At 37.6% G+C, this 20,746-nt stretch overlaps 3 protein-coding genes across 9 annotated transcripts; 2 read left to right on the forward strand and 1 right to left on the reverse strand.

Annotated features, from left to right (window-relative positions):
* Positions 1-343: 343 nt before the first annotated feature.
* Positions 344-11,021, forward strand: LOC107220684 (bestrophin-4). 3 transcript variants are annotated; one of them, XM_046739143.1, is made up of 9 exons: positions 344-689; positions 1,008-1,787; positions 5,090-5,259; positions 5,407-5,727; positions 6,642-7,200; positions 7,283-7,581; positions 8,513-8,739; positions 8,827-9,061; positions 9,139-11,021. In XM_046739143.1, the coding sequence occupies exons 4-9, from the start codon at positions 5,606-5,608 to the stop codon at positions 9,473-9,475; spliced, it is 1,779 nt and encodes a 592-aa protein (XP_046595099.1). In that variant the 5' UTR covers positions 344-689; positions 1,008-1,787; positions 5,090-5,259; positions 5,407-5,605; the 3' UTR covers positions 9,476-11,021. The 3 variants fall into 3 exon arrangements, with proteins under 3 accessions (XP_046595099.1, XP_015514851.1, XP_015514852.1); XM_015659365.2 differs by lacking the exon at positions 5,090-5,259; XM_015659366.2 differs by lacking the exons at positions 5,090-5,259; positions 5,407-5,727.
* On the reverse strand, positions 10,944-16,094 carry LOC107220680 (MTRF1L release factor glutamine methyltransferase). 5 transcript variants are annotated; one of them, XM_046739161.1, is made up of 6 exons: positions 15,971-16,091; positions 13,850-13,987; positions 13,472-13,589; positions 13,159-13,387; positions 12,669-12,916; positions 10,944-12,561 (listed from the first exon to the last, which is right to left on the reverse strand). In XM_046739161.1, the coding sequence occupies exons 2-6, from the start codon at positions 13,914-13,916 to the stop codon at positions 12,318-12,320; spliced, it is 906 nt and encodes a 301-aa protein (XP_046595117.1). In that variant the 5' UTR covers positions 13,917-13,987; positions 15,971-16,091; the 3' UTR covers positions 10,944-12,317. The 5 variants fall into 5 exon arrangements, with proteins under 5 accessions (XP_046595117.1, XP_046595119.1, XP_046595120.1 ...); XM_046739163.1 differs by lacking the exon at positions 13,850-13,987 and having other exon boundaries at positions 13,472-13,587; positions 15,971-16,094; XM_046739164.1 differs by lacking the exon at positions 13,850-13,987 and having other exon boundaries at positions 13,472-13,579; positions 15,971-16,085.
* On the forward strand, positions 14,993-20,618 carry LOC107220679 (tryptophan 2,3-dioxygenase). Its single transcript, XM_015659356.2, has 9 exons — positions 14,993-15,065; positions 15,368-15,440; positions 15,983-16,146; positions 16,297-16,364; positions 16,454-16,519; positions 18,785-19,144; positions 19,796-20,045; positions 20,132-20,225; positions 20,297-20,618. Exons 2-9 carry the CDS (start codon positions 15,412-15,414, stop codon positions 20,469-20,471), a joined length of 1,206 nt encoding a protein of 401 aa, XP_015514842.1. The 5' UTR covers positions 14,993-15,065; positions 15,368-15,411; the 3' UTR covers positions 20,472-20,618.
* Positions 20,619-20,746: the final 128 nt, after the last annotated feature.

Raw genomic sequence — 20,746 nt, forward strand, 5'->3', positions numbered from 1 at the left:
GTGTCAGGCGATAAAACAAATTTACTATACAACTTATTTAACGATCGTCGTTTCAACTGATAAATGATTCACCTTGCCTGATCAGTTTCATCATACGGAAGTAGGTTTCATACAAGAACTCGACAATTTAATCTTGTCGGCTACAGAGATCAGCCGATAAATCGGAAACGAGAACGTCATAGACCGCATAGGCCTCGTACGCACGCGGGTGAATCCGTGTCGTAATGGTTTCTCGTAATCGACACGAAAACAGTGAGAGGAGAAAAAAAGTCACAGACCTATCTTACCAACCGAGCGACTCAGCGCGCTCGACTTTTGGCTCAACTCGGCGACCGCAGTCAGCTGTCAGCGGCCGTGGAGTGCGGTGTTTGTGAGTTGCGGGGCGCGAGAAAAAAGAGCACATGTGTATCGTGACATCGCTTGGCGTCCGTTTAGTGTGTGACAACGTAATTGAAGTAGATTTATTTGGTGCCGCAAACAATTCTACAAACATTTCCTCTCACCAATTCCGGCCTCGTAATACGTGCACATTGTACCGCGTGAATGCATGTCGGAATTCCCGCAACGCACAACCTCCTTCCCTTTCCGATTCTCCACCCCTCTGACGGACTGCATTGATTCTAGTTTAAATCGTTCGAGTGCAGTAATTGCATCGTTGTATAGCCGATTCTGTTGCCTTCTTGATTCAGGTAGGGTATAAATTATAAAACTGTTCGGAATTCTTTTGTCCGTCAAACATCGTGTGTCGAGAAAACACACGTTCCTTTGTTCGTAATGCCACCAAAGGTTCGAAAAATAAAAGAAAATCGTGAAACGATAAAAGCCGCGAAATTGAAAAATTAAAGTACCTACTTATACCGATTGTCACGGGAAGAACCTTTTTCTATTTGTTCTGATACTTCACGGACTTTTTTTTACCGATAGGAATTATTATAATTCAGAATAATGCTACGGCCACGATCCGACTTTCTATTTTTCATTTTTTCCTATTTCTATTTCTTTTTCAGGTATACACTGAGGCTCATTGTTATGCCAAGATATGACGAGATGACATTATTACCCGTGCTGGTTATACTTGAGTTGTTTTTATTGTCCGTAGACGAGGAGCCAAAAATTATCATTATCACCGCTACCAGGCAGTGATAATAATTTTAGTGGTGTAGTGAAAAGAAAACTGTCGAAGTATGGTGTATGTTATACTTGAAAAAAAACCAGAGAATAATAAGACACGGTCTATTAAATTAACGAGGGACGTTATTTTGAAATCCTTAAACTAACAATACGCACAAGCAAAGAAGAATAAATTATTATGCAACAGGCCACACGATAAGTTGGCAGAGGAGTTATACGTACATACATATATCAGTTGGCCTTCAACTCGGTTTTTTGTTCTTCATCATCGTCGGTGTCGTCGTAAACGGAACGTTCAACTGCTGGATGAGTATAATGCATCAATCGATACATTTCCGTTAATGCTGATCGTTGACCATTGTCGCTGTTGTCTGCATTTTACATCATCTTTGATCAACGATTTAATCATCTCTGCCAGCTACCACAGACATCAAAAGGATCGGAAAAATGACAAATTTAGTTGACGGCTAATTACAGCAGCGATCAGTTCCGCACGACGGTGTCTGAATAGCGCATTGGGACACTTTGTCATTATCTTCTTCTCGTTCATTTTCCTTTCAATTTTAAACCGTCAAAAGTGCCAAGATGACTGTCACCTACACAGCGGAAGTTGCAACCTGTCGAGGATTTGGATGCTTCATCAAACTGTTGCTCAGGTAACTAATATTATCAAATATATTCTTTCCTCTTTGTTCTCTTAGATAACGAAGCAAATGTTTTGCCTCTATATTTCAGATCGTTTGACTATCTCAGGGTAAAAAACGACTGATTCCATGCCTGCCACATCCTTCCTTCCTCCAGATATCGTACTCCTGTCCTTGAATTCTTTTAACCTTGATAAAAATATGCAGGTACCATTTTTTTTATCATTAATTAGCTAAGAATGTCACTTCTTATCATGCGACAAGGTTTTTTTTCCAATAGCTTTGCTGTGTTATGTATAGTTTCTGGCTTGTAATCTCGGTTTATGATGGAAGGCTGTTTATGGACATGTATTATGATGAATTTTTTTTTTTCCTTTACGATTTATAGGTATAATAGGCGTGTAGTTATAGCCACTTTTCTTGAAAATAATAAAAAGCCGCTTTCCAAAGATATAAGTCACTTCTTACGTAATTTCTTATTTTGTTGTTTCAAACTGTTTGTTTGTTAGTTATTTTTATTTCTCTCAATATGTCATCATCGCGTTAGTCACACTTAATTCACATCGGAATTCAATCCATGTTCTTCGAAATTTTAATGTAGTCTAAGATAACAACTCGAGTGTAAAACTTGCGACACTGCATAGATCAATAAGATTGTATCACCAATTGTCTCAAGGGTGCAATATCACTTTAGCAATCGTTAAAAATTTATCTATATGTCGGTAAAATTGGCCTGTTTATACATGTATATTTTTTTCTTGCACAGAGATACGACAATAAAACAAAAACAAGAAATTATTACAATTAGAAAGAAAAAATTGTGTCTTTCGAATTTGATCACGCATTTGCCTGGTCAATCAGAATTCAGCCACCTCCTTAATCTTTCTAGAACTGTATTAAATTGAGCGGTGAAAAAAAATAAAAAATTTACAACAGAATTCGTTTCTGTATCTTTCTATTAAGATATCGGATTTTTTTCAAAATCTTCCTAAACCTATGTCAGAAGTTATACACATGTCTGTTACAGCGGTAATATTTTTCAAGTTTACAACTCTGTATTAACAGGTGCCGAGCTTATATATTTTCTTTTCCAGATAAAAAATTAAGTTCAAGTAGCATATAGAATTAGAAATGAGAACACAAATTACATGTCGCTGTTTTTGTCTGCTTAAGCTGCACTTTTTCAACTAGAAGACATAATTAAATGAAGGGATAGTCTTCCATATAATTTTTTTCAGATGGGTATCGAAATTGGTGACAAAATCCATCCCTAAAAAAAAAACTGATTAGCGAAACTTTTCTTATGAATTTTTCAAACGTATGTTCACGAAAATGGAGAACCGTTCTAAATGAGTTAATTAATCGATTTCAATCTTCTCCACTGGTATGTTGGTAAAAAATTATGAATGTTCTTAGTGTTGAAGTCATATTGATTCAAGCTTGTGAGTCTCTTGATGAACTTATCTGATAATCTATGAATGGCATCTGTCTAAACACAACGTGCCTGATGGGTTAAGATAAGTGTGATCAAATAGGTCAGATTGTGAGAATAATCTAATACTCGAAACTCTCAATTGCGGCATGTAAAGGTTTTATCGATGGCAGATTGTAAATGAATGACTCGTGGCTGCGACTGTTTGTGATCGGTCTGAATTTTTTGTCATCCATCTTTTAAGAATCACCCTATCTTGAGCTAGTCATTTCATGCCAGCTCAGCTGTTTTTCACTATAAAAGGTGACTCCCAGAACTTTTCCTGATTGTGAGTCGGAATAACTGATCAATGATCAACTTGTAGGAACTTTGTCGTGCGATTTCTGTGAAGCGGCGTACTTATTTACAGAGTTAGTCATTAGACATTATTATTCAAAAAGTCTTTCACTATTATTCTCAGTGGTCCCACATTTTGACGTATACATATGTACATACGTGATGCGATAATTTACTTGTTGCGATTACTTTAGTCGGCTTTTTTTCACTCTCTTTTGAATACGAACGTTTAACAAAGCTTACTAATTTCTCAACAGGGCATACATGATGTGACAAGGAAATGTGATACGTGTTCTGGCATTACCGATACACCGATTTTATTAATACCGTAGTGTAATCATAATGATTTACGTTGTGGAATAATCGTTATTTCGTAATTTTAGAAACATCTGAAATGCAGTAAATTATAATGAGGCAAAAGAATTTTGTTGTTTCATTAGACCGATATTATTAACTTCAGCCTCATATTTATTCGAAAGTAAATCACCGTTTACTTTGCACTTCGTATGGTTATTTGAACCACGTCAGTGTCCGATAATAACGGTATCATCATTTCCTCGGAATTACTTCAAAAGCGTTGTCTGTTTTGTTTGAGTGAAAAACGGAAAAATGCAGCCGGTAGAGATTGTAACGCTTTACTCGAAAGTTAATTATTCAAATTGGAGTCATCATTTTAACGAAAGAATTTTCGTCAAATAATTCCACCAACATTTTTTTTTCCTCCTTTTTAATGAAAGAAATTTTACTCTACTTTCTCCTTTTCTTTTAGAATGTCTCACAAAATGTTATATTCCTTTTTACTAGTGATGATAATGAATGATGTAATGACTATAAATGATACTTATTCATACGATACTACTATTTATGCCTGTAAAGTCAATTAATAATTGATACTGATTATTCGTGTATTTCAACTACCCGGGACAATCTTGGTCCGGTTCTGTCCCGCTTTACTGGTACATTTTTTTATCTTGCATGTGACCAAAATGACCACATTACAATACCACTTTTCTTAATAGAGATTTTGAACCGAAATAAGTGATCCTTGGCGGCTGTTGGCGATCCAATATAAAAGCTATTTCCTGTAATCTCGCCTGTGAGTCAACTGTCTAGCAAAAAATCCATGTAAAAAGATTGCCCAAAGCCGATTGGCAGTATTATAAAGAAGATTGTAAATGAGGTAATATGCTGTCGAGTCCAAAGTTCAAAGGTCGCACAATTTGTTGTACACTTACTACGTAAATTTCAATACTCGCAATGTATTGGCAGAAAATAACAATTCATTATTTGGGAATGACTTGTTTTAAGAATAGACACATTCCGAAAAAAAATTTACAACACCATGAATTACGTGTCTAATTAGAACGTCCATTGTTTGCGATATCTTTTTATTGCCTGTAGTTGACATATAAATGTAATAAAAGAAAAGGAACGAGTAGTTTTTTTTTTTTTTCTACTTCTACCTCTATTGTCAAAAATAGAATCTTTTTGATAGCCTCGTTACCGTCGCTTTAATTTCCAACTTGTGGATTCTGTTTTATTACAGTCTCTACTCACATAACCGGATACACTCAGCGGGACTGATAAATAGCTTATCTCGATCAACTCATCATTGTCAAAGATAGGACTGTACGCATTGAGGCGTGTGCTAGACATCGTCACTGATTATTGCACAATCTAGTCCCGTTATTATACTTACCACTTAACGTTACAGAGGTTTGTTATTTTTTCGAATTAACACCTCTCCCAATAAAGACAGAAATACGGTGTGTGACGTCAAAATGTTGTTACTAATTTCTAATCCTTGTTATAAACACGTACGTGAAACTTGTAAAAATCGTTATTTCGTTTTTCACATATTAGATGGCGAGCCAGCGTTTACAAATTGGTGTGGTTCGACTTAGCTGCTTTTTTAATACTGAACTATGCTATTACGGGCATACATCGTTTTCTCCTGGATGACGTGCAAAAAGGACACTTTAAGGCAGTTGTCGAGTATTGCAAGGCGTACAGCGACAAAATTCCACTGTCTTTCGTACTCGGTTTCTACGTCAGTATCGTCATGACCAGGTGGTGGAATCAGTACATGATTATTCCTTGGCCTGACTCTATTGCAGTTTTTGTTTCTGCAACTATTCACGGCCAAGATGAACGCGGAAGACTTATGCGGCGTACCATTGTGAGGTACGGTAACCAGGTAGACAATAATTAATTACCGAAACTAACAAGCGGGATAGTGAAGATGGTTTTTATACTGATTTTAAGGTATATTAAGTTTTCTGTTTCGGATGTACCAAAGTTATAGTCCAGTCAAAGAGCTGTCCAGACAGAAATATGAAGTAAAAACATTTGAAAATGCAACTGAAGTTAATTGACTTGAATTTTGTTGAAACAGTATTCCCTTCTTGCAGATGAAATTAAAAAAGCATGAATTTGAACTGCAATTTAAAAAATACTGCATATAACTGAATAGCATAACTATCGCATCATTTGACCGATTTCAATGAACTAGAGCTGATTTTGACCTTAAATGATTTCTCTACAAACCAACAAAGTCATATTTTCTACTTCACTTATCAGTTGATCGATAAAACGTGATCAGTGAAATAATTATAAGTGATGAATAGTAAACCAAAAGAAATCCTGAAACTTTATCGAATATCCGACTTTATACATTATTAAAGAATTCATTTACGAACAGAACGAGCCCTAGTTCATTAAAATCGATGAAACGGTGCAATTTTTTCATCATAGAAACAATTCAATAATGTTAGCTCTTCAAAGTCATCAATAATTGTCCTATCGTCACTAAATTTTATGATTTTCTAATTTTTTCTGTACGAATGGAATATTTTTTGAACCAAATTCAGTTTGATTAACTTCAGGTGCACTTTTAAACCTATTTTACATGACAAGCCTGGCTGGACGGTTTTTGACTGAACTGTATGTTTGGTTATTTCTTGAACACGAGGTAATTCATTTATTGACTTATTTATTTGCGGCTTACCCCTTTACTAATATCAAGAGAAAATAACACAACAATCACTCCCGATTACATTTCATATACTAATGTTGCTCTACTTTACTCTTTCTTTCAGATACGTCTGCGTTTGCTTGACTTTAGTGCTTACCAACATATCGCCTAGAGTTAAAAAGCGATTTCCAACATTGGAACACTTTGTTGACGCTGGTTTACTGCTCGAAAATGAATTGTCGATATTCCAAAGCCTTAACGCCAAGTTTCCAAAGCCTGGCAAACACTGGTTACCTATAGTATGGGCCTCAAGCATCGTTACTCGTGCTCGAAAAGAGGGCAGAGTGCGTGATGATTTTGCTGTGAAAACTTTGATTGACGAGTTGAACAAGTTTCGAGGAAACGCCGGAAGGCTCATACATTATGACATGATCAGTGTGCCTCTGGTCTACACTCAAGTCGTCACACTGGCAGTATACTCATACTTTTTGACCTGTATCATGGGAAGGCAATGGACAGGTGATTTGTCAGCGGAAGCAATCGACTTGTATTTTCCCTTCTTCACGACTCTTGAATTTCTATTCTACATGGGGTGGTTGAAAGTGGCCGAAACTTTGATAAATCCTTTTGGCGAGGACGACGACGACTTTGAAGTTAACTGGATAATAGACAGAAATTTACAGGTAATATTACCTGCTTTCATACATCGTTCATTTCACGTCATGCGAGTGAATAGTCAAATTTTTCATTTACATCGAATTACAGGTGAGCTATCTGATTGTCGATGAAATGCATCACGAACATCCGGAACTTATTCGCGATCAATATTGGGATGAAGTATTCCCAATGGAATTGCCCTACACAGCGGCTGCACAGCCTTTCCGAGAAGAACATCCCGAGTCTTCAACCGCCGGTATTCAACTCTCCGCTGCTCAGCAAGAATTGCAGCCATCATCGGTCAGGATTGAAGATCTGGCACCGGAGTACAATACCAAATTTCACAATGATCTAGCAGACGACGCTGCATCGGGTATACACTTTACTGCAGGTGGAAAAATGTCAAGGTAATTTTATGTCAGCTACTTAACGGAAGGCTTTTTTCGTTATCATCAATTTGAACGAAATTTGTGAAATTAAGAAAACGATTCAGTTTCAAACAATCTGGAGTACAATATTAATGAAAAAAATTATTGCACAGTTTGAATTCAGATGTTTATCATTCAATAATCACTCATTGTTTGTCTCCTCTTTTTTTTATTTTGCACACTGCACTCACGCAGCCCAAACTGGCTGATGGATTATTTTTACAACGGATTGTAAGTTCTTTTCTTGCAAAAAAAAACTTAATACACTGTAATTCGATGTTGTACTGTTCCGTTAGCTAACGCTTAATCATGTTTCATTCAATTATTACCTGCTCTTGATTTTCATCTTATACAATTTGTTTGAACAATATAACGCATGTGATTGGCAGTTCCTTAGACTGTGTAACATTTTTTATACAATTATTGGCAACTTAAATTCTGCGTTAAAAACATCAAGCGGATTTTCAAATTAATTTTCTACAGTCTGGACCGACTTGATGTCAATAGAAATATTCTACTTTTGTACTAGATTACTATTATTGTGCATCTGTGTATATGCGGTGTAAATTGATCAAAAATGATATAGCTGTGTATCATGTCCAGCCCCCTGCAACTAGATCGAGCGAAAAAGTAAAAAGAGTAACCTAGTATGTCACATAATTTTAGTTCTTATTGAAGGCGCTAGTAGTGCAGTTGCACGGGTTGCACTCTGTAAAGGCCGTAAAGGTAATCGCGCAAACCCACTGATATATATTGCAAACCGCGCAACTGTACTACTAACGCTCTCTACCGAGTGTGACAACATAGACTCGTTTTCTGAAACACAGAGTTGCAGGGAGCTGATCATGTCTGAAGAAAAATTTATTCCATTTCTTTCCTTTCTTTATTTTCAATTACTTCACCTGCGCAGAAGTGGAAGCAGAGTCAGTACCAGAGAGCGCAGATTCAGCGGGGGATCAACACCTAGTAATATTGGCGGTTCGCTCACGAGAGTAAACAGCGTAACTAACGTTCTACGGAGGCTTTTCAGTAGGGAAGATAGACCCGACGGTAATAAAGTAAACGACGATACCAGGACGCCAGGAAAAATTCCAAATTCAAACTCAACAGCTTCTTTGCAGCAGTCTCGATTTGCCGGTATGAAACAATTTTTTATCCTACCAAAATGCTTGGAAATCCCAAATAAATTTCAACCAATAACTAACCGCTGACTGTTGCTTCTAGGTGGCGGATCGATGAGAATTGGAGTAATCGAGGAGGTTGATGAACAGATGACCATGACGTCGATGCGGCCGGAGACTAGGCCTCACGTTCAAAGCATTTTCCCACAGGGCGCACCACCTCCTTCTGCTCCTATGAACGTTCCGGGAACAGTTTCCCCAATGAATGGTCGAAATGGTGGCGAAATTCTATCAACGAGCGCGCCTGCTGCGGCGATCAGACTTCCCAGTGCGCCAAGGTATTGAGTTGAACTGATTCTCATAATCTGATATGACAAAGGGCAGTTCTGTTATTTTCCTTCCCTTCCATTTTCAGAACCCAACGCAGTACGCAATCGGCTCGATCAAGTGCTGCCTTCGAATCTGCCCCAGGCTTTGAAATGGGACCTGTGATCGATATAGATAATATTAGCATGAGTAGTACAAGCACGATGAATTCGGATGACGAATTTTTAAAGCTTAAAACTGAAAGGGAGAAACAACGGCGGGAAAAAGCGGTTTTAAAGCTTGCACGAAGCATTAGCGCCCAGACGCAAATAAATCACGGTGGAAATCTTAATGCGAGCGATTCAGAGGCTCTTTTAACGGAGCTCACACAGTCCTCTCGTATTTCGATTAGGCCTAGGAACGATAATAACACCGATCACGTTTAGCGCACGAAATAACTTAGGTGAATTCTTTTCTCTTTCTTTCTCTTCGTCTATATTGTGTTACATTTCATCGTATGCGCGTTAAACGATCTGCACTTCAAGTGGAATTCTCCCGCTATAGATAGTTAACAGTGACGACACGAAATTCATGAGGTGGCTCGATTTTTCCAGAATAATGTTTTATCGTACAACACTGGTGCGTTTTTTAGTCTTTTTGTCATGTATATTACCGTCGTAAAGACACACTTGTCACTGCTCAATATTCGACACACGTATTACATTCCCGTAATACATAATGTTGTTACTATATGACGAAATCAGTATAAAAAGAATTGTTTTAAATATATATTCTAATCACATACAAACACACATGAGGTAAGCAATTCCATGCAAAGTCAAACTGTACTTAGAGAATTTTTATAGTGAATAATGTTTACTACTCAATTCACAACATGTTTTGTTGTTTTTTACTATTGTCTTATTTTTAATGCAACGAGACGCGATAATTTTATCGCACTTGTAAATATTAGTTGAAATTCAACAACTTTAGTATCTTGTATAACTATCTAGATGTAGTTATTTAGAATTTAGTAATTCAAGTTTGTATTTAAAAATCAACACAAGTTAGAGAAGCTTCAATGATCGATTAAACTAGTTAGGTTATTTTAATGATTTTGATTGATAACATTAGACGCTTAACTAAATCGAATAATACCTGGGTTGTGGTCGGCTAAGTTTATTATATTTTCTTTAATTTTAATATGCATATTATTTATATCCACGAGTAACGAGATATATTAAACGTCGTTGATGTATTATTTATTATTACTAATATTATTATTGTTATTATGGTTATTTTTATAATTTTTAAAGAACAAACAAGTGGTCATAGGCTAAAGGTGCTTTATATTTTGTTTCGTTTGTTTCATATCGCATTTTGCGATAAATATTTATAAACGCATGAAAAATTCGAAACGATATAGATCTTTTGATATGGTCGAAGTATTATCTTACACGTACCTACTAATGTGTTTTTCGAATCATTCGCTGTTAGATACAATTGTCTGAAGATGATAACACTCTTAATAATAAACCACCAATCTTGTGTGGCGTAGTTGTTCGCATTATTATTGTTATGAGTGTTATTATTTTTTTCTTTTAATTTTTTGTGAAATGGCGAGAGATAAGACATCAAAGTTAATTATTCGGTAATCAACAATTGTAACCAAATCCTTGCATTCGGAATCCAACTTATGAAAGTGAATGAAAGTAAAATTTGCCTCTGCACTTTTTCATTGCACTGTACAAATATTTAGGAAGTCTAAAATACATACCATTGTAGCGAAATTACGAAAAAATAGGAACAACACTTTTACCTGCACGGTGCAATTTTACTAGCCACGTATTTAGGTACGAAATAAATTAATCGTTTTAACCTTATTATGTCACATATTGGCATATTTTCGGGTGCCTTTACGCTGTGCCTACGTTTTAAGTACGGAAAGTTTTAGGCGACCCATTAGCTTGTTATTCACACTATGCTCAAATTCACGCAATGCTCAAATTTCAAAAACTTATACTTACGTATATCCCCACAATCGGAAAAGAATAGAAACGGATTGAGAATTTCAATACGATCTATTGCGATTTCTTTATGTAAACGGATGTTTCGTATTCTTCGAGAAGAATTAATTCGGATAGAAAGAATTGAATCGGATTGATAATTGTCATCCCTTATTCTAAATAAATAATTGAAACGAACAAGCTATTAGAGGTGGCATTGTCGCGAATATGATGGGATAGGAGAGAACAGATAAAATCGAATAGAAACGAATAAACAGATTAAAACGAACAGTGGCTCATTGGAATAACTCATGCTTAATTCGGAAACTTGAAGAAATGGGATTCATAATTCTGCTAATCGTTCCGTTTCTATTCTTTTCCGATTGTTGGGATTCACGAACGAGTATTGAAATCTGCTAACATTCCGACAATAATATGTTCTCTCCACATTTAAATAACGAAACCGCAAATTGCTCTTTGTAATATATTTATATTACGTATATTCAATACCCTTTGCTACGATATTGTACTTAAGTAATTATGTATAACATAGATAATCTAATTAAGGTTTGGAAAGTTGAGGGAAAAAGTGTGTATATTACACCAGTCACTGATTAGTATGCAATTAGTTATACGTATTTTGTTTGTTTTACCATTCTATAAAATGTGTATCGTTCGATTGCAACGATGCGTTAAATACAGAATAATGCGGCTAGCTTAAGCTACATATAATAGGAAACAAGTACTGAACGAATATAAACTCTTTTCTATTGGTTTTTCTGTACATAAAAAATTGTCATTTAATATAGGCTCGCAGTCTCGATATGATTCAAATTTATCTTGTACGTCAATATTTTTAATTAGTAATTCTCGTTTGCCATCCAAAGATTCCAAGGGATGATTACCTGGTGCTTGACTTGTGCATTGGGTTACGCATCAATTATCATTGTTTACCAGTATTACTGTTTTACTAAACTATGTCAGATCGCTTCTGCGTGTATAATAAGCAATAAGGATTTCTTCAAGGTTTAAAAGACGATCAAAAATTTCTTGCAAGTTTTCGGAAGTTGAGGTATATTACAAGGAAACAAAAATCTTCAAAGAACGTGTTTTATTGATAATACAGACAGATGGAAAGAATGAAAGATAATAATAAAATGTGTAGTTATTGAATGGATAACAACTTTGATAACGATATAAAAAATAAGTAATCTCTCAAAGTGAATGAAAAATAAATTTAGAGTAACGGAAAAGTAAATTTGAAGTGATTTTCCCTAATTTATCAATCTAATTTTGATAATTCAACAAACCTATCATTGTTGCAGTAATCTTTGTACGTGTGTTCGAACTTTAGTTTTAAATCTGTATATTTTTTGGTGAAGAATTCAATGTATTCCGGATGCGTAGGATCGACTTCCATGAACAGCAAACCTCTGGGAATCAATGCTTTTGATGCATATCTCAGGACTGCTTTTATCAAGCTTAAACCATCCTTGCCTCCATCTAAAGCCCTGAGATCTTCATATCTAATGAAAATAAATTAAAAACAGAAAGATCATTTATAATAGGACATTACTTCAATTTCTATTCACCGACGAGTTAAATCACGTTAAGATCACAGTGGATTTTTTACATTTTTATTTCCGGTGCTAATTCCATTAATTTTTCAGTCGGTATGTATGGTGGATTGCTGATAATTATATCGAACTGTTGCTTGTCAAAATCAACACCCGGATGAGAGTCATTTAGTGATTTTATTGTACCATTCTCCCTAAGAGCCGCGTTTACGATTCTCAACTTGTCCTGTAGTCCTAAAATCTCTGCATTTTGCCTGGTCAATTCGCAAGCGTATAAACTTTTGTCTACAGATGTGCACTGAATCTAAAAATGAATTAAAAGGCAAGTTGGTAAATTTGACATGGAGATAATCAATTGATGACCGTTATAAATCCAACAACAGGGCTATAAATAGAAAACTTTGCAACAGATGAAAAGGGTAACTTTTTCAGTTCAGAAAGTGTTTATAATAAAACAGACATTTAATAAATGAAAAATAAAGTTTTTAAAGCTGTCAAAATTGCAAGGAATGCGGAAAAAGGAATCAAGAAGTGAAACTTTATTGCCTGTGACGTTGCTATCTGGTTGCTCGAGTGAACCAAAGCTAAAGAGATAGCTCCAGAGCCACAGCCGATATCCAGCACTATGTAATGACTATTCTTAGCTTCCGCCATTCTCCTGAGTGCAATGTCAACCAGAATTTCGGTTTCTGGTCGTGGTATGAAGACGGGAGGGACCAGTTTCAGCGTAATATCTCTGAAATCCCATTCGCCGATGATGTACTGCACAGGCATTCTGAAAAATTTTGTGGACTGCTGAAAAATATGCGACATAAAATAAGGTTGAAGATGAAATACTGCATCAACGAGAACTGCGCACCTTGACATTCTGCACTGACAGAGAGATTGAAGCTTGGTTATTTGGTCTAAGGATAGCCGCTGCTCCGGCGCATCAGCCAAGTCCATGGTCTGAATCACGGTGTTGGAACTGTAACGCTGGATGTCAGATTCTTTCTTAGAATACAAGAGATACACCCCCCGCCCTTATACACTATGAATAAATCTGGGATTATAAATTTTAAAAGCGTTTTTTCTCCCATTTTACTTTGATGTTATTTGTAATCCTGGTTCGCAATTACAGACTGATTGATCACAGATTCTCAGGCTTGCTGATGGATTGCTCCTATGTGTAAATATTCCCCTTAACGGACGCGAAAAAATTTAATGAGCATCATTTTCTATGAGTCTCAGACATACCTTTTTTGAGCCGAGTACGTGAGTGAGAATATGTTCGATTGATTCAACAGGTTCTGAAATACCCTCATTTTCAAACCGGTTACTCCAATATTTGACTATTTCACAAATCGTATCAGGCTCACCCTCGTTGATCCTTGTGCTAAAATATTTTAGCCCATTAGCCAAATCTTCTCTCCCTATCCTTACGGTACAAGTTTTGCAACCCGATAATATCGACCCCCTACAAACTCGCAACATTTTTAATGCCATCATTGTTTTAATGATGCAAATTTTAACAATCCTCTTTTCTCCACTTCGGCTTATATCACATACGGGCGCATGAATATAATTCAACTTAGTCGTCGCCAGATGACGCTATTTGCATATTTACATTACGCCTACAAAACTTGACAAAAATTTCTTATGTGATATCCGCGTTGCGGAGAAGCCGGCGTGTTGAAAAAAAATCAATAAAACAGAATCGGGTTGCAGGTAACGAGGCGCATAGCCACTGAGAGGGGATGATTTTTTTTCGAAGCTGTGGCTTTGATACATTTGAGTTTCAATTGTCGGATACGAACTAGCCCAACGAACTTACTTAATTATAAATCAATTATTTCTGATCTACAGTATCAATGACTTTTGAGTTATCGCTTTTACGGAAGAACGATTATAATGTATTCTGTGTTCGACAAGTTTGGGCTCAGGACTTTTACGAAACTCGCAAGATCTGGTGGTATAAACGGGTAGACAATAATCTGGGTGGATGAATTATCAATCCGACATGAATTAGCTTTAATTATTATACTACGAATTAAAAATGTACAGATTTAAGGCTGATTACGAGCATATTATATAGAGGGATAATATTAGCTGCGAAATTTTTGCGTCATATCAACATATTCTACATTGAGTTATTTACGTTTATTAATGATAAATTTATCATTCTTGTTACCATTTTTATCAGTGCGCGAATATTTATGAAAGGAAAGAGTGACATTGATAGTAGCGGTTTCGACACTGATATATCTCGTAATTATTTGTAGTGGAGCGTGTGTGCAAGAAACTGAGAACTTATACGAAAGCGAAGTCGATGACAGAGTTCGATAATTCTCTCCTCTGAGGTTCTTTGCTCATAAAGGGAGCCAACCATAGCTCCTCGGAGCTCACGTGTCAGTCGCCGAGTGACCGTCAACAAAACGAGATCATTTTCTTTCTCTACATATTGAGACATAAAAGTAAATTCGTTTTATCAAATTTATCGTCTGCAACGCGTAGATTTAATTTCGTTATACACGTGAATTGAGTAAAACGTACCATCTAATTTCTATTCACTCGTTTATTTTGTTCTCTTTGTGTATAATCATAGTTTACCAATAACAAAATTTCAAGGAAGTTGACTTTCAATTACTTCTCACATTACACTCATTCGTATTTGAATTATTCATTTTATCGTAGGCGATTATTTTTATTCCCTTTTGAATTTTATTAATCAATTATACGAAATTCAATACACATTATCTGTTTTCTCTCGCGTTAGGCCTTGGTGAATATACAGAACGCCGAAAGAGATTTGCCTGAGCGATGGCGTGCCCCATGAGAAACGGAGGAGGGTCAGTAGAATTAAAAGTGTATACTCGAAATAATACTTAGAGATCATACTACGTGACACGAAGAAAGAATATTTTTTAACATAACTTTTAACAATGAACCAGACAAATGAAGATTTACACTTCATTAAATAAATCATCTCAATTACTCAACGGCACTGAAAATCACAGAGACGTTTCAGCAACGAAACATATTCGCAACTTTCGTACCGCTGCGAGATAACACAAACAAAAACAAGTATGATACTAACTAATTTTTTTTCCTCGTGACTTCTTCATAGGTCAAGTCCGATAAACTGATAGCTTATTCGAGTCAGTGACAGTGGAATAATAAATTTTTAATCAAAGACTATTTTCGTCTTTGGCCTGTCGCAATGACAATTCAAAATTTCGTTACTATTTCGTCAGATTATCATTTAACGGGTCATCAGGTCGTATGGTTCTGTGTTACACATCATTAGACTGATGGCGATTTAGACTTAAGCTTCAATTCGCGAGAACCTTGCGCAATACGAACAACGTATAATATTTACCAATCTGTTCAGCGAGGACACAAGTCAGGATGGCGATCAATTGACCGAGGGTCCGGGTATGCTTTACGGCGAATACCTTCGTCTGGATAAAATACTGTCGGCTCAAAGGATGCTGAGCTCGCAATGTGGCGAGGAAGGCGTACACGACGAGCATCTGTTCATCGTAACCCACCAAGGTCAGCGATTTAATGTGATGTTTTACGCGACGATAGTTGTTTTGCATAATAGTGCTCTTCGAGAGATGCACAAGTTTGCTCTGACCCCTTAAGATAATCCGATTACGTTAATAAGTACAGCAATGAATAGTATGACAATTACTGTTACAGCATACGAGCTATGGTTCAAGCAAATCATCTTCGAACTTGACTCTGTTCGCGCCTTGTTCAACACTGAGGTGAAAACTGGCAGACGCGAATTTTTAAACATTTCCACAGTATCCTATTTCTCATATTTATTTTTCTATAAGCAGTTCGTCAATTTCAGGGTCTTGACGAATCGAGAACGCTCGAAATATTGAAGAGGTTGAACCGAATCGTCCTTATACTAAAAGTAAGTCTACAACTTTACAATTGAAATATAATCCGTATAATTGAACTTGCTTGTGTGCTTGTTGATGGTGCGAAACGGTATGTGTATGATAATATGTAGTTAGATAAAACCATGGCCACAATTAAGAAACCCATATGTCCAGATTGAGAAACGCTTTTTAATATTGCCACTCTGGAGAAAAGTTTTTTTTCTAATAGTGGTCATCAAAAAGCAGGGAGGGGGGACCACTTGGTACAAATTTATATTTTCAAGTAAATGAAATCAGCGAGTATGCAAATAGGAAAGCAAATATTTTACAACATGACTGTAACAAAAGAGGAAAAACAAGCAGAGGTAAATAAGGAAACAGCTTTACACGTACAATTTTGTGCTCTGGCTAGCTGAAAGTTAATTGGCTTTTCTTTGCCGTTGGGATCCAGCATAAGCGACTGGGCGTGATTGTTTTAGGGAAATCACACGAATATCAAAGCAAAAGAAAGTTCGTAAAAGCTGTTCAAATGTCGTAATAATAAGTGAAATAGGATTTTTTTTGCTGCTATATTTTCCACCGATATTTCAGCCGAACTCGTAACACTCTGAGATGATAAACTAGACATTGCGTACATCAGTTGGAACTCGAAATGTGCGAAGACTGGTATACGTACGGAATGCGGAAATAGAAAAAGATAAAAGGAACGAAATCCCCTGGTGACAATGACAGTGGTATTAGCCTGGGGGGTAAACGACCTGTTCCGTGTTCACGGCTGGGTGTAATCCAATTATGAATATACACACGTGCGAGTGTAACTATGATCAAGGAAGTATTACATTTCGGGCTACATTTAGGATTTCGAGTGTATATAGGACGTAGGATCAGTTTTACCTGGCGCGTGTAGCGAAGGTATCTGGGTCAAGCTCGCGATTTTTTGCATCATGATATATTGTGCGCATATACGACGTTACTATTATTTCACGGAGGCGACCTCGTAACGCGTTCCCGATATCGTTTACCGCCTCGTGGATTAAATATTTGTTAAATAACTTCTTAGATATGATTCTCTCTCTCTTTCTATGAGTGAATATTGTGCCACATCGATATGTGTACTTGAACGCGATGAACTGTTGTAGAATTTTACACGATATACACACATATTGCATAGCCTTGTATTTGTATGGGTAATACGCACAAATTCACAATAACAATATATTGAGTAAGTTAGACCCACGAGAATTTCGCATAATGTATAATCGTCAGGCCAGCCTCAACTGCCCTCGAGGTCTTACAACAATCTCCGTTGGATTCCGTGAAACATATAACACATATGTATATAGTTAGATGCGTATTTCATGTTATCTTGCACCTGCAATATCATGCATATATTATATCCTGCAGAGTAATGCACACGTAACCGGGTTGATATTATTTCTTTTCCTTTTCCTCTCCTTCTCTGCGGCCTGTTTTCTTCGGATCGAAAATCTCTTACCGTCGTCACGGCCAGTGTCGAGTTCCCACTCGTCGTCTCGACTTACAGACCTCAAGCCTATCCTTGCGTGTATATTATACATTCATCCCATTTGTCCAACCTGCCCGCGACTACAAACTCACGGTTTTCTCACACCCTAGCCTATTCAAACTGGTACGATTACATTATTGTTTTTGGTGAGAAGTCACACCTAGGTTTGCGTTTACGTTCACAGAAATGCCTCAAAGACATCCTACGAATTTATATTGACGCCAGACCCTACAGAGACCATTAATCTCATTTTAAAACCCGCTTTCAGGAAAACCCGTAAGGATTTCCCCACTCATTTCGTTAGCTTCGCTTTTCAAACAGCCCAAATTCTCCGATCTGAGACATCTCCTTGCCCAAGTTAATTGTGTGCCAAAGTACACGATACAGGTGACGTGCGTAAGCCTGTCGTGAATGAGCTCCGTGATACAAGAGGGTCTCCGCTTACCGTGAGAAGCCAAAGAAATCCTCTTGCACTCTAGTAAGGACTGACAGCGAGCGTTGGGTTCTTCGGATCAATAGTCTCAATCTTCGTTAAACGAAAAAAATGAGAATAAATACAAATCGGGGCTTTCGATCGAGGCTGAAGTTAATGTATCCGGAGTTTTCTGTGAAACTCGCTCGCTCAACGCCAGCAAATAGGCAATTCGAACGCTCGGAATGTGACATGTAGTATCAGTTGCCTAATCTGCCGGCGTCGAGTGCGCGTGTTTTACTGAAAACTCCGAGTATATCAACCAAGAGGGATAACAGGAAATCGGAAAATTGGTTTCAGCTACTCGTGGACCAGGTGATGATCCTGGAGACGATGACACCACTTGACTTTATGGCTTTCCGCGACTACCTCTGTCCTGCATCCGGTTTCCAGTCGCTCCAGTTTCGCCTGCTCGAGAACAAGCTCGGCCTGCTTCAGGAGCACAGAGTAAAGTACAACCAGAGTTACACCAGGGTATTTGGCAGGGATCCCGAGGCTATGACAGCTCTTGGCCTCGCGGAGAACGAGCCGAGTCTGAGCTGCCTGGTCCAGCGATGGCTGGAGCGCACGCCTGGATTGGAACCCCACAATTTCGACTTCTGGGGAAAGTATACCAGAGCGGTTGAAGGGATGCTGACGGAGCAGGAGGCTTCGGCCAAGGTAAGAGGCTTGTCTTTTCGGTTCATTCACATCCTACGTTACGGAAAGTGACTTTGCGAAAGTGCATTTGACTTGCTACTAAGCATTAGAGTGTATCAAGAGTCAAACCCAATGTTTTCAGCATGGTACTGAGAATTTCAAATCATCTAATAAACTTTGCGAAGGAAGCGACTAGACTAACAGATAACGTAAACACAGCTTCTTTTACCTACGATTAGATGCAGTTGCATAAGGTGTGAAAGCAAATAGAAGATAATTAAAGGTAAAAGTTAAAAGGTGGGAAAAAAACAATCGAGGAACTGTACGATCCTGCGGTCAGTTAACGGGCTTCGCTGGCATCAGATATACACCCACTCACCGACTCTCGACTACATAACGTAACATAAGTTTGCGACGTCGGTTTCTGCGGTCAACCGCACCTGTCGCCGTAATAATAATTAAATCGAAGGGACAAGAGAAGCGAATATTGTTATGAAGAGAGCTCTGTTTGCTAGGCACGGAGAGTCGTTTCAAATAAATCGGTTTCCATTGTACGTCTGTTACATAATTCGAAGATCCGAGTTTAATTATATCGTGCGGTGAATAATAGTACACGATTTTGTAGTTAACGTTTTTGAATGATCACATTTTGAATCGAATTATTATACGAAGGCGGAGAAGAGCGAGCAGGTGAGAAACCATCGGCTCTCCGACATCTCTTCGCGGAGGGCGGTCTTCGAGACGATATTCAACGAGGCTCTTCACGACGCTCTTGTGTCAAGAGGAGAGCGGAGATTTACTCACGCGGCTCTCCAAGGCGCCGTTATGATAACGCTGTACAGGGACGAGCCTCGGTTTAGTCAGCCTCACCAGATCCTCACGCTACTCATGGACATCGATTCCTTGATCACGAAATGGCGATGTAAACAATTGAGAAATTGATTATTTTTTGCATTTATTGATATTCCACTTTGCTAAAATATCTCACAAGCAAGTTCTTTTACCCAGATAATCACGTCATCATGGTCCAGAGGATGATTGGCTCCCAACAGCTCGGCACCGGTGGTTCTTCCGGTTATCAGTACCTGCGGTCCACACTGAGGTAAAATATGCTGTTCGTTTTTTCCCGCGGTTACTGAAAAGATATGAGAAGAACTTCCATTTAAATTCCAGCGATCGTTACAAGGTGTTTTTGGACCTTTTCAATCTGTCAACGTTTTTGATACCGCGAAATCTCATCCCGCCGTTGAGCAGGGACATGAAGGCGAAGCTCTCGGGCGCGTGGGGATGTTGGGGAGCCGATGATGATCAAAACAATCTAGAAAGCTCCGCCGAAGCTTCTATGTAGACTATAATTCACGCATCTACGTGATATGTGATTTGCTTCAAGTCAGCACCGGAAAGGGGGATAAATGAAGAGTCAAATTTTATTTTCATGAGTTGTAGTAAAGTTATTATAATACGTCTGGAAATAATTTAACACGTTTACTTATAATTGTGTCACAAGATTGTACCGCTCCGTTTCCTTATCACAAATACCTAAATCAAGTAAATTGAGCTGTCAGAGGAAACATTTTGACTTACGCCGTCATATTTAATGGCTAAACGATAATACTGTGTAAA

The sequence above is a fragment of the Neodiprion lecontei genome, chromosome 4, assembly GCF_021901455.1.
Source record: "Neodiprion lecontei isolate iyNeoLeco1 chromosome 4, iyNeoLeco1.1, whole genome shotgun sequence".
NCBI classification, from domain to species: domain Eukaryota; kingdom Metazoa; phylum Arthropoda; class Insecta; order Hymenoptera; family Diprionidae; genus Neodiprion; species Neodiprion lecontei.